The sequence below is a fragment of the Ammospiza nelsoni genome, chromosome 3, assembly GCF_027579445.1.
Source record: "Ammospiza nelsoni isolate bAmmNel1 chromosome 3, bAmmNel1.pri, whole genome shotgun sequence".
Classification (NCBI taxonomy): Eukaryota; Metazoa; Chordata; class Aves; order Passeriformes; family Passerellidae; genus Ammospiza; species Ammospiza nelsoni.
The window spans coordinates 4,026,694-4,040,644 of NC_080635.1; the positions used below are offsets into that span (position 1 = coordinate 4,026,694).

Below are 13,951 nucleotides of genomic sequence, written 5' to 3' on the forward strand. Positions count from 1 at the left end.
TTACACATTCACTTCACCTGGGATGTTTTTCCAAGCCCCAAAGCATCTGTAGGAACTTTTTAGTGCCATAAGATTCAAACAGCTGCTAGGCAGGGACTAACAAGGAGGAATTCCTATATCCTTGTCTCACTCTCAATAATAAATCACCCACTACCAAAAATAAATCAAGGAAAAGATCTAGAACTGCAGATTTTAATCTCACAATTGACTTTTAGTTGGTTTTCCAATGTAATTGCTTTTCCACCAGCAATAATAATCAAAGGACTCATAGTAACAACTTGCACAAATCATTAAGGTTCATTTAGTAAATGTGGATTAAAAAAAAAATATTTTGTTTTCTAGTTTTTCAATAGGAAAGCTCAGATTCAGCAGCAGAGTTCAACTAACACAGACTATTGACTGATCCAGTGGCAGCAGTCATTTGAAAAATTAAATACTCCATAATGAAAGATTTCTGCCTTGCAGCACACAGGGGAACTCTGGGAGAGGAGAGGCCACACAAAAAGAAATTCACTTTTGTAGACTATCACCTGCCAGAACTGCCAAAACCCCATTCACAGTCACGAGGAAAGACTGGCATGATTCCTCCAGGTGCTCAAACACCAAAAGCCAAGGGGAGCTCAGAGGTGCTATGGAAATATGGAAATAAAAACCCTGAGCAGCCCCTTGGAGCTGGGGAGGAGCAGCAGCACCACAATGGTCACTGGCCATGGCTGGCACTGTGACAAATGTCCTGTTTTCCACCTGCAGGAGACCAAACTGCTCCCTGTGACTGACTGAAAAACTACAGCCATTGACAAAACCCTTCAGTTGTGCATCCAGCACCCACAAACAAGTGATATATAAATGGTCATTATCTACAGCTTTTCCTACCATTTCAAACTTGGAAATGCTGGAGCTTTGGTTGTCCTGTACCCTAATTCTGCTCTCCCACAGCTGCATTTTCAGGAAGCAGGAATATTGTTCAAAACAGGGCAAATTCAACATAATCCAACTCTAAGTAACTAGATTGTGACATTTCCCCTTACCCAGACTCCTTCTAAGATTTTTGTTTTTTCAGTTCTTCACTTTACAACCTGTTCACTCTTAGATATAACCCTGAATCTGTCTGACCTCATCCACTTTCTTCTTCCCAAAAAACCCCTCAGAAACAATTTTCTGAGCAGCTCCATTGTCTGCACTCAGCAGGGTGGGACTCCAAACTCCAGCCTAAACACAGCCTTGTGGAGAGTTTAGTTCAGGCATGGCTTGAAGAAAAAGGCCATGAAGCCATGCAATTGAGAGAAAAGTAACAGGTAGTTGTGAAGCAGTTCCAAAGCAGTTCCCAGCCTGACTTCTATAAACAATTAGACTCTCTCAGGCATCATTGTATAAACAATAAGGTTCTCAGGCAGCCTTCCCATAACAAGTGAAACACCTTCTCTGGGAAAAGATGGCACCCTGGGAACAGATATGGAAGTTTTGGGAACCTTGCATATCACAGTGGGAACACTGGTTTTATTTTGTGTAAACAATCAACGGTATTGTAAAACAAAAGGAGTGGTTAGAGTTTTCTCTGTTAGCCTATCATGAACCTGGATTTTGGAATATGCATGAAGTTCGTTAACACTATTATTTAAACTGGCTGATCGATCAATAAATTGAGTCCGATGCATCACAGGATGGTCGTTCTCCCCTCACTTCAACACAGCCTGCTCTCACTGCAGCTCCAAAAGCCACCTCCACACGGGAGTGATGTTTCCCCAGAGATGGCAATCAGCCCTGAGCCCAGCTGCAGGAGAAGGGAGATCCTGTGCAGTCCATCCTACTCCTGCCTTCTCACTTCCAGCAATTGTGTGCTTGCTGCTCCATCTGGGATCCCTCAGGGGGAGAAGGCTCTGCCCCCCGGGCAAGGCTGGGCCAGCTCCTCCTCTCCTGGAGCCCGGAGATGTTTCATCCCTGCAGCTTTCTCTGAGGTGCCCGGATTGTGGAGAGCTCCAGCCTGGGCTCAGCATGTCCGAGGCAGCAGAGGGAGCCTGGCACACTGCCCCTGGAGTGCTGGAATCCATTTCCCACTGCTGTGTGAGAAGGGTTTCAGATCTGCATCATTCCTGAGATATGGATCTTTATACATTTCTAAATATGTTTGTTTAACAGGCCAATTAGCCTCTCACTAATCATCTCTCATGCTGGGTAAGAGTCTAGCAATGTAGACAAAAAATATACAGAATATTCCAGTTATTCCACTCCTCTGACTCTCCTGGCTGGGCCACACTCAGGAACATTTCCAGTCTCCCTTCATCGTGTACAGATGAATGTGCTGCTGGTTTACATTTTTTAATACACGCTCCTGACTCAGGCAGAAGGAACACCATGATTTGGGAAGCCTGTTCACCAGACTGAGCACAAACAGAGATGTAACTGGCTTCCATGTGAGGATTCTGGACACTGTATTAGAGCATTCCAAGTCTACTGATTGCCAAGAGCTCAGTTAAAAATAAAATTACTGTTTTGACCCTTTCAAAATACCTGGGATGTGTTTTGATAAACTTTTTTATTTACTTTACACTATTATCATTATTTCTTACTACTCTCTTCGAATTTCTAACTGCTTACTGCTGACTTGTCTTATTCAGGGTTCAGAGTTTAATTTCTTGACCCACATCCATGAAATGTTTGCAATTATAAAAACATGATAATCCCATTAAGTAGCTGTAAAACCAGTTAAACACAGTAGGAATATTTTTACAGGAGAAAATTATATGGCTCTGCAGAAAATTTTACAAGGAAAGATATTTAAACAAGTGCTACCTCAGAAGTAGCACCATATGTTCCTTTACTTCAGCATGAAAGACAAAACGCCTGCAAAATGAAAAGCAATGACTTTTTCCAGAAGTTACTGCCACGAGATTTTAAAAATACACACTTATTTCAAGTACCAAATAATCAGAGCAATTAAAAGACTAACAGGTTGCTAAATCACGCTCAGGACACACAACCGGGTGTTTGCTCTGGTTTGTAATTGAATTGCAATTCCAATTCAATTGCAGATGAGAATAGGAGCCGTATTAATGTCTCTGTAACCTCTGCCCAGCTCTGAAACCTTGGCCTGCACTCGGAGCACATTTTGGCTGAGAGGGGCCATTTAGGGCTGGCCTGGCACGGCCGGGAGCGGCTGGAACTGCAGGAACTTTGTGCTCCGGGCAGGATCGGTGCTGTGTCCTGTCAGCACAGCTCCCAGCGCCGGGAATGTCCGGGCTGTCACCCCGGCATGGCAAACCCCGGCTCCCAACACCGGGAATGTCCGGGCTGTCACCCCAGCATGGCAAACCCCGGCTCCCAGCACCGGGAATGTCCGAGCTGTCACCCCGGGATGGCAAACCCCGGGAATGTCCGGGCTGTCACCCCGGGATGGCAAACCCCGGCTCCCAACACCGGGAATGTCCGGGCTGTCACCTCAGCATGGCAAACCCCGGCTCCCAGCACCGGGAATGTCCGGGCTGTCACCCCGGCATGGCAAACCCCGGGAATGTCCGGGCTGTCACCCCGGGATGGCAAACCCCGGGAATGTCCGGGCTGTCACCCCGGGATGGCAAACCCCGTGCTGGGGAGCTCCGGAGCCGGCCCCGAGCCCTGGGCGGGGTGAATCCCTTGCTGAAGTGCCCCTGCTGCAGTGACCTCGCCCAGGACAGCTCCAGCTTTTGGCAGCAAGCAGAACCTTTCCCCAGCGCTCCCTTGAAGGCAGCCCCGGCTCCGCAGGACTTTAAGCAAACATTTCAGCCCGCAGAGTTTGACAGAGAGCAGCAGCCACCTACCTGCCAGAGCAGATCTGCCGGCAGGCAGCCAGAACAGCTCCGAACCCCGAGCTTCTCCGTTCCACATCTGCCAAGGCACAGATGTTCAGCCAGAGCCTCGCCGTGCAGATTTATTTCTGCTAAGCACCACTTCCCCCTCCCTGGCACACTCACAATATGCCACACTGTTGATGGATGCTGAGGGCCAGATGACCATCTTGCCAAAATACTGTGTTCTCTCTTGTTCTAAAGCTCAAGAATGTTCATTTTCAAATTTTATTCTGATGGAAGACAAATGCTCCTCTGGATTTTACCAGTTAGCAGCCTGAAATCCACAGCAGAGCACTGCCCACGCCTCTGGTGGTACCAGCACCTTCATTTCCCAGATCAAAACAACTACAGCCACACAAACACTGTAAGAGTAAAAACAGGCCATGAGGAACAGGACAGAAAACAGAGCTTTCCTCCAGAAAAGCTATCACAGCCCTTCAGGTGGGGATCCATTGTAAATCACTTTGTGTGCCAAGACATCTTTAAGCAGCCCTGTAAATGCAAAAGGTAGATTAATGGCTTCTAACAGGAATGCTGCACACACAAAAGAGAATTAAAAATAGCTTTGTTTCCCACTAGCCCAGTTCAGGAAATTCAGGAAGGAAGCATTGCCTTAAAAGTTGATTTTGAAAGGAAACACATTGAAAATGTTTGTCTCGAGCTCATTGTTCATCAAGGTGTTTTCTAGGCATGTGAGTAACTTCAGCCCCAGTTTCTACACCATGCTGAGAACAGATTAATCTAATAAAGCTGTTAGAAAACTGACATGATGCAATGGCATAATCAGCAGCAAAACCTCAGGAAACCTGCACTAATTGGTGGCTGATTAATCCTGTCTTGTCTTTTGTTTAGCTCATGGTTCCTAACACACAGGTGATGATGACAATATTTCTGTGGTTGTTAAATTGTTTCCAGAAGTATTGGTAAGAGCTGCAAGCAGAACCAGGCACTACTGACAGGTGTAACATTTCCTCAGGGTAACTGCACACCCACAGCTCTCCATACACATCAAGGTCTCACCTCCATAAAGACATTTTTTCTGGCTGGGCTGCCACCAGGGGAGCGTTCTCACACGTAAATCAATGTTCCACACATCACTGCTGCCCCAGCCCACACACAGGAGCTCTCCAGGGCCACACTCTGTGAGTTCATCCAGCCAAGCTCTCTGGGCAGAGCTGCCTTCTCTCCTCACTCACACAACTCTGCTCCCAGAACCTCTGCAGGCTCAAACTCCTATTTAAAAGTTGAGCAAGGACAGGACTTGACAATGGCTTTGCACAGCGAGCAGGGAGCAAAGGAAAACAGCAATGTCCTCCTCTGCCCTGGGTACCCCAGGAGTCACAGACTTGCTCTGGACCTTTCAGATGCTCACAGAACTCCATGGAACTCAGAAAGCTTCTGCAGCACAAACCAGAGCAGAATTTTGGGCCTGAAAAGGACAGACATACTGCAAAGGCCATTTCCAGAAGAGGCATAAATGTCATTAATCTGATGACCAATATGTTACATCATCTTTCCCTCTGATGGTGAATTCAGCACATAACACCAAGGCTGTGGGTCCAATTTCTACACTTAAAGAGTTGGACTCAATGAACTTTGTGGGTCCCTTCCAACTCAGAATAAGCTGTGAACCTGTGAAAATAGATGTCACTGAATATTTCTTCTGCTACCTTTCAGATCTGCCATACACTTGGGTTTGGGCTTTTCAGCATTTGGCTTCGTGTTCAGAGGGAGAAGTTTTCTGCACAACACATACATGAAAACACAAGTCCACAAAACCAGAGCAAAAAGGGGTGCAAGGTCTGATTACCCCCATGTCTGATGAGCTCTCCCCAAAATCCCACAACTCCCCATGGTCAGCAAACCCATCAGCTGGGCTAAAGGCTATCAGAGCAATTCAGAGCAATTCTCCAGGCATGGAGAATAAACACAGATGGAGCTGGGCATGGACAGACCCACAGGGGGCAAACCAGCACCATGCCAAGCCAAGCTCTACAATCTCATCCACCCCTGGTTCTCCACAGACTGGCCAAGCCCTCGGTTAGAAGCTGAACTCTCCCAAAAACCATTCCCAGCCATGCAACCATGTCTGCTTGCACAGATTGGGCACTTGGGCCCCATACCAGCAGCTCCATGAGCTGAGGTGCAAATCAAGCAGCTGGCTGAGGCAGCAGCCAACTCTCCTGACACCTGACAGACCAGAGAGCTTCAGGGTCTGGCATCAAAGTGCTCCTGCTTCCCTGGGGAACAGCATTTCCCAATAACCAAAATGCAAATACTATCTGGATTTTTCTCATTCCAGGGAATAAAAACCTACCAGTAACTTTTATCTTTCACTACAGATTCTTGCCCAAGATTTTCCAGAGCCTCTTTGCTTCCTGTCCATCATTACGGGTTTCTGAGCAGCACTGCACAAATAAATAAATCAAAATCTAACAAAACTGGGAAGGTATTAGAAGTACTTAAAGTGTTAAATTTGAGAAAAAGCATCACCTGACTGCATCTTTGCAGTCAAAATCATGTTTCCCCTGCAACAAGGACAAGGAATATTCAAAAATCCTAAAGTGACATGCAGGATTAATATCTAACATCAACTGACTTAAAAATACATGTGCTAAGTGCAGCTCTACTGAGCACAAAGCAGACACAGCCAAGGTTTGCTACATCCCAACTACAGATCTTTGCAGTGATAAATTCAGCAGTATTTTGCTCTCAACACCAAAAGAAATTGTTTCTCATTCAAACATTCTTCAGCAATCCTCCTAATATCCATTTTCCAAAGTGACACTGGAATTAACCGTCAGGTTTTCTTAATTAAGAAAAATGAATAAAATAAAAACGCCACAAAACAGGAAAAGTAGAATAGAATAAGCTGCTCAGTGCCTGAAGGACACACTTCAGGGGGCAGCTGATCAGTAAATACACTGGAATTTGCATTGCTGTACAAAGTGGGTCATGCCAGCCCTTTGTGCTACATCTCCTTTTGGAGTTCCACAGGCACCTTTTCAGGATTCCATGGATACAACTGGCTGTGCTTGCAATATTGCAATCAATACAAGGCATCAACACTGCTCTACTCATTCTTGACAAATCCAGGATGATGGAGTGGCTTGAGAGCACAAAACTCTGGGATCTGTGCTTCCAAGGCAGTCTGATCAGTCACTTCCATTCTCTTGACCAATGCAGGAATTCAGGCTGAATGGGACATTGCAGTCCACTCAAAAGTGAACAAAAAAAAAAGTCAGCATTTGATTATGTTCATGGAGAAGCTAAAACACATAAAATCCCAAAGTCTTCACACTGAAATTAGGATTTGTTTCAGTAAAAACTCAGGATCTTTTCTCCAAAATATGTGCACATGCTGTGGTTGTGAGTGGTCCCAATGCAGCCCTCAGCAGTGTTGGCTGGAGGACAGGCCAGGCATCAAATTCCAACAGCAGGAATGAATCAAAGGGTTCTCAGCACCTGTACCTGGAGGAGACAGATTTGGTGACTTCTGCTGCTCAGTTAACACTGAAGAGCCTTTGGTCTCAGTGGTTGGAGAGCTGGTTAGGAAAAGATCATTGCTGCAATGCTTTGTCATGTTTTCTTTCTGGACTTAGTGACACTGCAAAAACCTAAAATTCAAAATTTAACTTCAGGTTACAGAGATTTCTAAAATGGACCCAAACAAACAAGGTGAATGACAGTGACAGACAAGTGACTTCATTCAGAGCACTGCATGAGCAGGGATGTTTAAGCATCATGTTCTTTCTGGGCATCCCATTTCAGTGCAAGGAGTGAAGGGCTCAAATCCTTGGAAGGATCTGAGTCAATGTGCAGGTTCTGCCTCACAGCAGTCATGTGGTTGTGCTTGATATATTCATCTGCCTCCAGTGGAATGTTCTTTTTGTTTCTCATAACCCAACACTATTTTTAGAGGCTCATCTTAATGTCCTCAGCAACGTTTGCTGACCACAGAAGTCATCAGATGGATTTTGAACATCACTAAAGTTGGTTCACTGTAAACCAAAGACAGGCTCAGGAGCCAAGAGGGGATGTGGGTCAGGAATCAATGCTTTTCTCCAGCTGCACTTGGCCTAAATGGAGCTTATCACAGAGTGATGAATCAGCCTTGCACCCTTGGTAGCAAGCACTGACATTTTCCTTTGAATCCAAGTCACAGGTACAGGCTCCAATGTTGATCAAGGCAAATTTTCACAGCTCACAGGAGCTTAGGGAGATGCACTGAAAGAAATCTGGTGAGATTTGAGGTCAAACATTTGAAGGAGCTATCTCACCACTGATCAGATCAGAGGTGTTTAATATTACAGGCATAAAGGCTCTGGAATAATTTGTGCAACCTTGAGGAAGTACCAAAATGGAGGAGATCTTTAGGAGACATTCCATACTGTGGCTGCCACATGGCTCACTGTGCTTTTCCAGCTATGACACATCTTTTACTCTTGACAGTGCCTGAACTGCTGGTTCACTGGTCCAAATAACCACTCCATTCATTATAAGGACTTTTACAAACCACTAAAGTTCACATGAATTATGCAAATAAAAAATACAGGGTAGAAGAAGCATGTCCTTGCTGAGCTACACAGTCCAGAGCTGCTGCCTTCTTCACTCCCCATGAATGTTACAAAAACAATGCAAATATGCCCAAATTTGATAGCAGAAATGAGGAGTAGCACTGAGACTATTTGTTATTCACAGCCTTCACAGAATTGTTCATCTTTTAAGACAGCCTAGCTCAAGATAGCAGCTTTCCCATTCACAATCAATAAATTTGCACACACTTCTATGCTGCATACCAAATGCTCATGGACACAGATTACAATCCTGGCCCTCCTCTGTGTGCCTTGCAGAATTAAAAACACTTTAAAATAAATGTACAAGTCCACTAAATAAGCACAGAGTAAAATCATTACTGCTTCTTTTTCCAAAGGCAATTTTAGTTGATGCCCTTCACCCCCCATGTTATACTTGTATAACTCCTTCCCTCTCCAACAATTACTGCACTGCTTTATGCAATCAGCAAAATTGAAAGCTCTGTTTCAGTCCTTGCTGATTCTCCTCACAGAGGCCACCCTTGAACCAGTGAAGAAGCCCAGGCAGACAAGATTTACATCAAGATCATGACTTGAAGATGATTCTCAGTGCTCCCTCAGTAACTATATATCTCTGCACATGACAATATGACCCAAGATAAGCTGTGCTTCAGTTTACTAATTAAGACATAACTTACAAAGACATTATCAGCTCAGAAGCCAATGAATTTTCATTGCCAGTCATTTTCTTATGAACACAAGGCTTTATTAGAGCTCATTAAATACCCTGTAATTTGGAATGCCTTGCTGTCCCTTACTCCTGTCAACATCCCTGCACTTTGTGTGTGTGGCAGTACAAAATGTGAACCCCACACTACTCTGCCTGCCAGCTCTTCCCTAACTCTTAACCCATTCAGCTCCAAGCCCTGCACAGCCCTCCACTGTTAACTTCATAATAAAACTTAAAAATAAACAAATAAAAAACATTGAATAGGTGAACAGAAGAGACAGGACATTCTGACTGGCAAGTATAATACACACTACAAGGTTGAATGTATTAAACAAGCATCACTCACCAAAAATTACTGTAATATACTGACTGTATTGTAAGTGCCATAGTTCAGAGAATTTTACAATTCAATCACTAATATTTCTAAACCCATATTTTATTTTTCTAAACTTATGGCACTAACTCCAAAAGCTGTGTGAAGAACTGATACATGAGGTCCTGAGCTCAGGTTAAGGGCACTCTCTCTATGCAAGGGCTCAGACAAGGCTTTAATGTGAGGATTTGCCATTCTGGCACTAAAAGAATAGAATAACACACAGATGTGCCCACTTATTTCAGGCAGACAGCACCAATAGCCTGCAAACTCCTGACGAGCTCTCTGAGGTAAAGGCAAGTGGCTCACACCTTGACCCACTCTCCATGAAAAATAAATAAGCTTCTCTGCTGTTTCCTGTACACAGCAAAACAAACTCCCACTCACCACTCAGAAAATACATTGTTTCTCAGAAACGCCCAACGAAATAAAGAAAACAGAAGATGAATATGCCAGCTCCATGGCAGGTGTACCACCACCACAGCCAGGGGTGGGAGCAGGGCTGGCTCGCAAAGTGGGGACATGATCACTCCCGGCGCTGGGATGGATCAGCTGCCCGTCCCTCCCGGGGCCAGGGACATTCCAGGGGACACTCCAGACACGGGATGGCCACACGTCCCCAGTCACGGAGCCAGCGCGGCTCCTCCCTCCGTCCCGCTGGGCAGAGACGGGCACCGCTCCGGGGCTGCAGGAGGCCCCGCACGGGAGCAGCGCCCAAATCCCGGGCAGCACAGACCAACAGGGACCCTGCTCCCAGAGAGCCCAGGTACGCTGGACATGGCTGAAGGGAATGCCTCTGTTCCATCCAAGAACGGCCGAATTAGCATTAAGTCCTCACTGCAAAACACAACCACCAGGATATGCACCCTCAGGGAGAAAGGAGAAGCCAATAAAACTTGGAAGCAGTGATTTCCCAGAAGGTGCTGGGGTGTTCTCAGTCCCACTGCAGCAAGCCCTGCCCCCAGCGCCTCGGATCAGCCTCTGAGCTGGGCAGGAATCAGTGCTGAACATCCAGACAACGTGTGAAACCAGGCTGTAGCCACGATATTTTCTGAAAAATCCTTTCCTTAGGATTTTTCCTCCTGAGAAGCCGGGAGGCCTCAGGAGCAAAATGTAAACATTGATTATCTGCTGCTGTGGAATGCAACAGGTGCATCTGGGATTGGTCTCATGTGGTTGTTTCTAATTAATGGCCAATCACAGTCAGCTGGCTCGGACAGAGTCCGAGACACAAGCCTTTGTTATCATTCTCCTTCCTTTTCTATTCTTAGCTGGCCTTCTGATGAAATCCTTTCTTCTATTCTTTTAGTATAGTTTAATATAATAGATATCATAAAATAATAAATCAAGCCTTCTGAAACATGGAGTCAGATCCTTGTCTCTTCCCTCATGCTCAGAGCCCTGTAAACACCACCACACCAGGCCACTCTCCATAAGGAGAGGCTCAATCTGCCATTGACACAGCCAGAGTTTGCTGCAAGGATGATCCACTGCACACTAAAACATTCACATCTAAAGGAGTTATGTCAGGGAAGTTAAGTACATGGAATTGTAAACCTCTCCCAAAAGTCCTACAACGTGGCTTTCTAGCAGGTTCATTGTTTTCATACTACAAAACACATTTTCAACATGATAAATCACTCCCCCAAAAAAATGAGTTGGGTAATGAATGCAGCATGCTGTAGTCACATCCATATTCACAACTCATGCCCCAGTTCTCTTACAGTGTGTAACAGCCAGAACTAATTTACAAGTCTGACATCAAACCTACAGAGCTCAATTGAAAGATTCTGATTGACAAAGCTTCAGAGCTCCACACTTCTAAATTAAATACCCAAAATAAACATGACATCACAAGAAAAAATTCTACTGATCCTGGTGGCCTTTGGTTTCACTCTGCACGGTGAGCAATGCTGCCCCAGGCTCCAGCTGTGCAGTGCTGGGTGCCACCAGGACAGCTCAAATCACAGCCAGAGTGTGTGCAGTGCCATTGATGACAGGCAGATTATTTGCATTTCAACTTGAAGAAACATGAAGTGTAAGAAAACACACATGGAAACATGACATCATGCCACTCTTGAGCCAGCCAAGGGGAGCTGTTTGCACAGAGAGGGTATCACTTCACTCAGCAACATTGTTAGGAGTTTTTTCTCTCTGGAGTCACACTGCAGTTTCCCCTTTTTACTCAGTGCAGTGTTTTCTAATTTAATTTTCCTCCTCACAAATGCATTTATAAGAGAAAGTGTCCAAAATTTATGTTGAGTTTCTGTTTAGCCTGCAAACACCTTTGCTCAAGGAGAGGTGATGCTGCATCTGTTCTGTAAGAGCCCTCACACCTCCAGCAGTACAGGAGGTGTTAGTCAGCACTTTGACTTCTCTTCATTAATAACCTCAGCAGGAAGCAAGAAGCACACATGAAAGCCTTTGGATCCTTCCTTTCACACAAAAGTCAAAGCTCAGAGTAAAACAAAGGACTTCTTAAAATAGAAAGTTGAAAATAAATCACTTAGATGAAAAAACCAACACTCAGACTGCAAATGCTGAAAGCAGATCAATTTATAGAGGCACTTACACCCAGATATCTGTGTCAGAGCTGAACTGTCAAGTGTTCTTCTAGGGTCTATTAATGCTCTCTTCTCAAAATGTTTTTACTGCTGGTATCTTCTCATCTCATTTCAGCAATCTTTCCATCCCAAATACTTCTGTTCTCATTACCCAGAACATTTAGGTGTGATTACAGCAAAAGATTATAATGTTTTGTTTGGTTAAAACCTCTAGAATTAAATACATGTGTTTTCAATTAACAGGCACCAGGCCAAATTTTGCTCTCCCATTTTCTGTCACTCCAAAGTCTAAGGACACTCATTTCAGGAAAATATGTAGGAGAACCATGAAGCAGAGGGTATTTTTAAAGCCTTATAAATCTTATAAATGAAAGCTGACATGTCATACAAGAAAAAATACCAAGATCAAACCTTTGAGCATAGAAGATGAGAAGAATTATGAAAGGAAATGTTATCACCTCATCCTTTATTCCTCCAGCTGTGCCTGTGAGCGAGAGGCTGAGGTAACTTCCCCCATAGCTTAAAACATGCATGAAGGCCAATGATTAATGCATAAACACACCCTGCAAAGCAGCTCCAGCTGCACACAGCACATTGCTGATGGCACTGCAATGTCACACTGCAGCCCCACTCTGGGAGCCACCTGCAAACCCTCTGCTCCACCCCACACCTTCACCTACAGCCCCAGCTCTGGGGAGGTCACACCCCCTGTGGGATCCACTGCTTCCCTGTGCTCACAGCACTGCAAATCCAGCTAAATGGGAGCTGCTGCAAACTCCCATTTCTCCAGGAATAGCCAGGCTGCTCCCAGACATGCTCCCAATTCGGAGCAGCAGCTCCAGGTAGAGAGTACAGCACTTTTGGAATGAGGTCTGACATGCAGAGGAATAATTTCTCCTCTCAGACATGATTCAGGGCCCAGCTCAGAGCAAGGAAGATGGGACAGGCTTGTACTGACTCTGGTAAACTCTGACTATGCAGTTAAATATTTTATTTTACTCCTTTAAATATCAAAACACGTTTGTCTCTGCTGTTTATCACCAGCACTTCACTCTTGCTGCTCACATGACAGCCCACAAGAACTACAATAAGTTTAGAACTTGTGCAAACTCATGACACAGATGTGCAAACATCTGTCAGCTACAGATCCTCCAGATTTGAAAGCAAACTGGATGGCACCAATGTGATATAATATTGTATGTACAGCATGGCTTTGGGATCATTATCAAATATTGTCCTTTTGTGCTGCTCAGCAGAGTTTGGGGCCAGGTTTCCAGGCCATTTCCCAACTCCCATTGTCACAATTTCAGCATTGCTTACAACAAGCCCAGGATTTTTATTGCCTACTCTCAGCTGGCAGGGTCAGGTACACACAGAACATCCAAATTCACATTTACACATTATTTTCACAACAATAACAATTTATAATGAGCAGCACTTCTACCACTTCCCCACAACTTTACAGTAGCTGACAAAATCAGAACACAAAACACCCAGAAGGACTCAGCCTTGCTGTGAAGACCAAGTATTTCCCTGAAGTTTAAAGCCTTTTCTTCACAGCAGAGCTGTCAAGAGTCTTACCAAGTTTGATCAAGGTCAGACAGATGTCAGAATTAAACCTCAAGCTTGCAGCAAATTATATAAATATAAAAGAAGAGAGGTTTGACAACTTTCTGGTGAGAGGAGTTGTCAAACCAAAGAGGACTTCTCTGTAGAAGTGCTTCTATAAAGCCCAGGGCAGGCAAAGCTCTGATTAAAGTCAATAAAGAGCCTCCCAGAGCAGCAGCTGCCCTCTCCAGCCCCTTGTGGCCTGAGTCCAACCTTTTGACAGCTGAAATATGCTGCACAATGGATGCCAGTCAGCTCAGGAGTAAAGTAACGACTGCTTTCACTGCACTGCTAGGAATGTGGTTCTTAACAAGGCT

General features: G+C 44.9%; 1 protein-coding gene across 4 annotated transcripts in view; it reads right to left on the reverse strand.

The window, feature by feature from the left end:
• The window catches only part of CCDC85A (coiled-coil domain containing 85A), a 162,229-nt gene that overhangs the window by 49,767 nt on the left and 98,511 nt on the right, over positions 1–13,951 (reverse strand). The window contains exon 7 of one of the 4 annotated variants that reach the window (XM_059467759.1): positions 4,267–4,316. The exons of the other annotated variants lie outside the window; for them this stretch is intronic. Coding sequence (XP_059323742.1) covers positions 4,284–4,316 — 33 coding nt within the window. The 3' untranslated portion in view covers positions 4,267–4,283. Of the gene's footprint in view, positions 1–4,266; positions 4,317–13,951 lie in introns of those variants that run through there. 4 annotated transcript variants of the gene reach the window in all.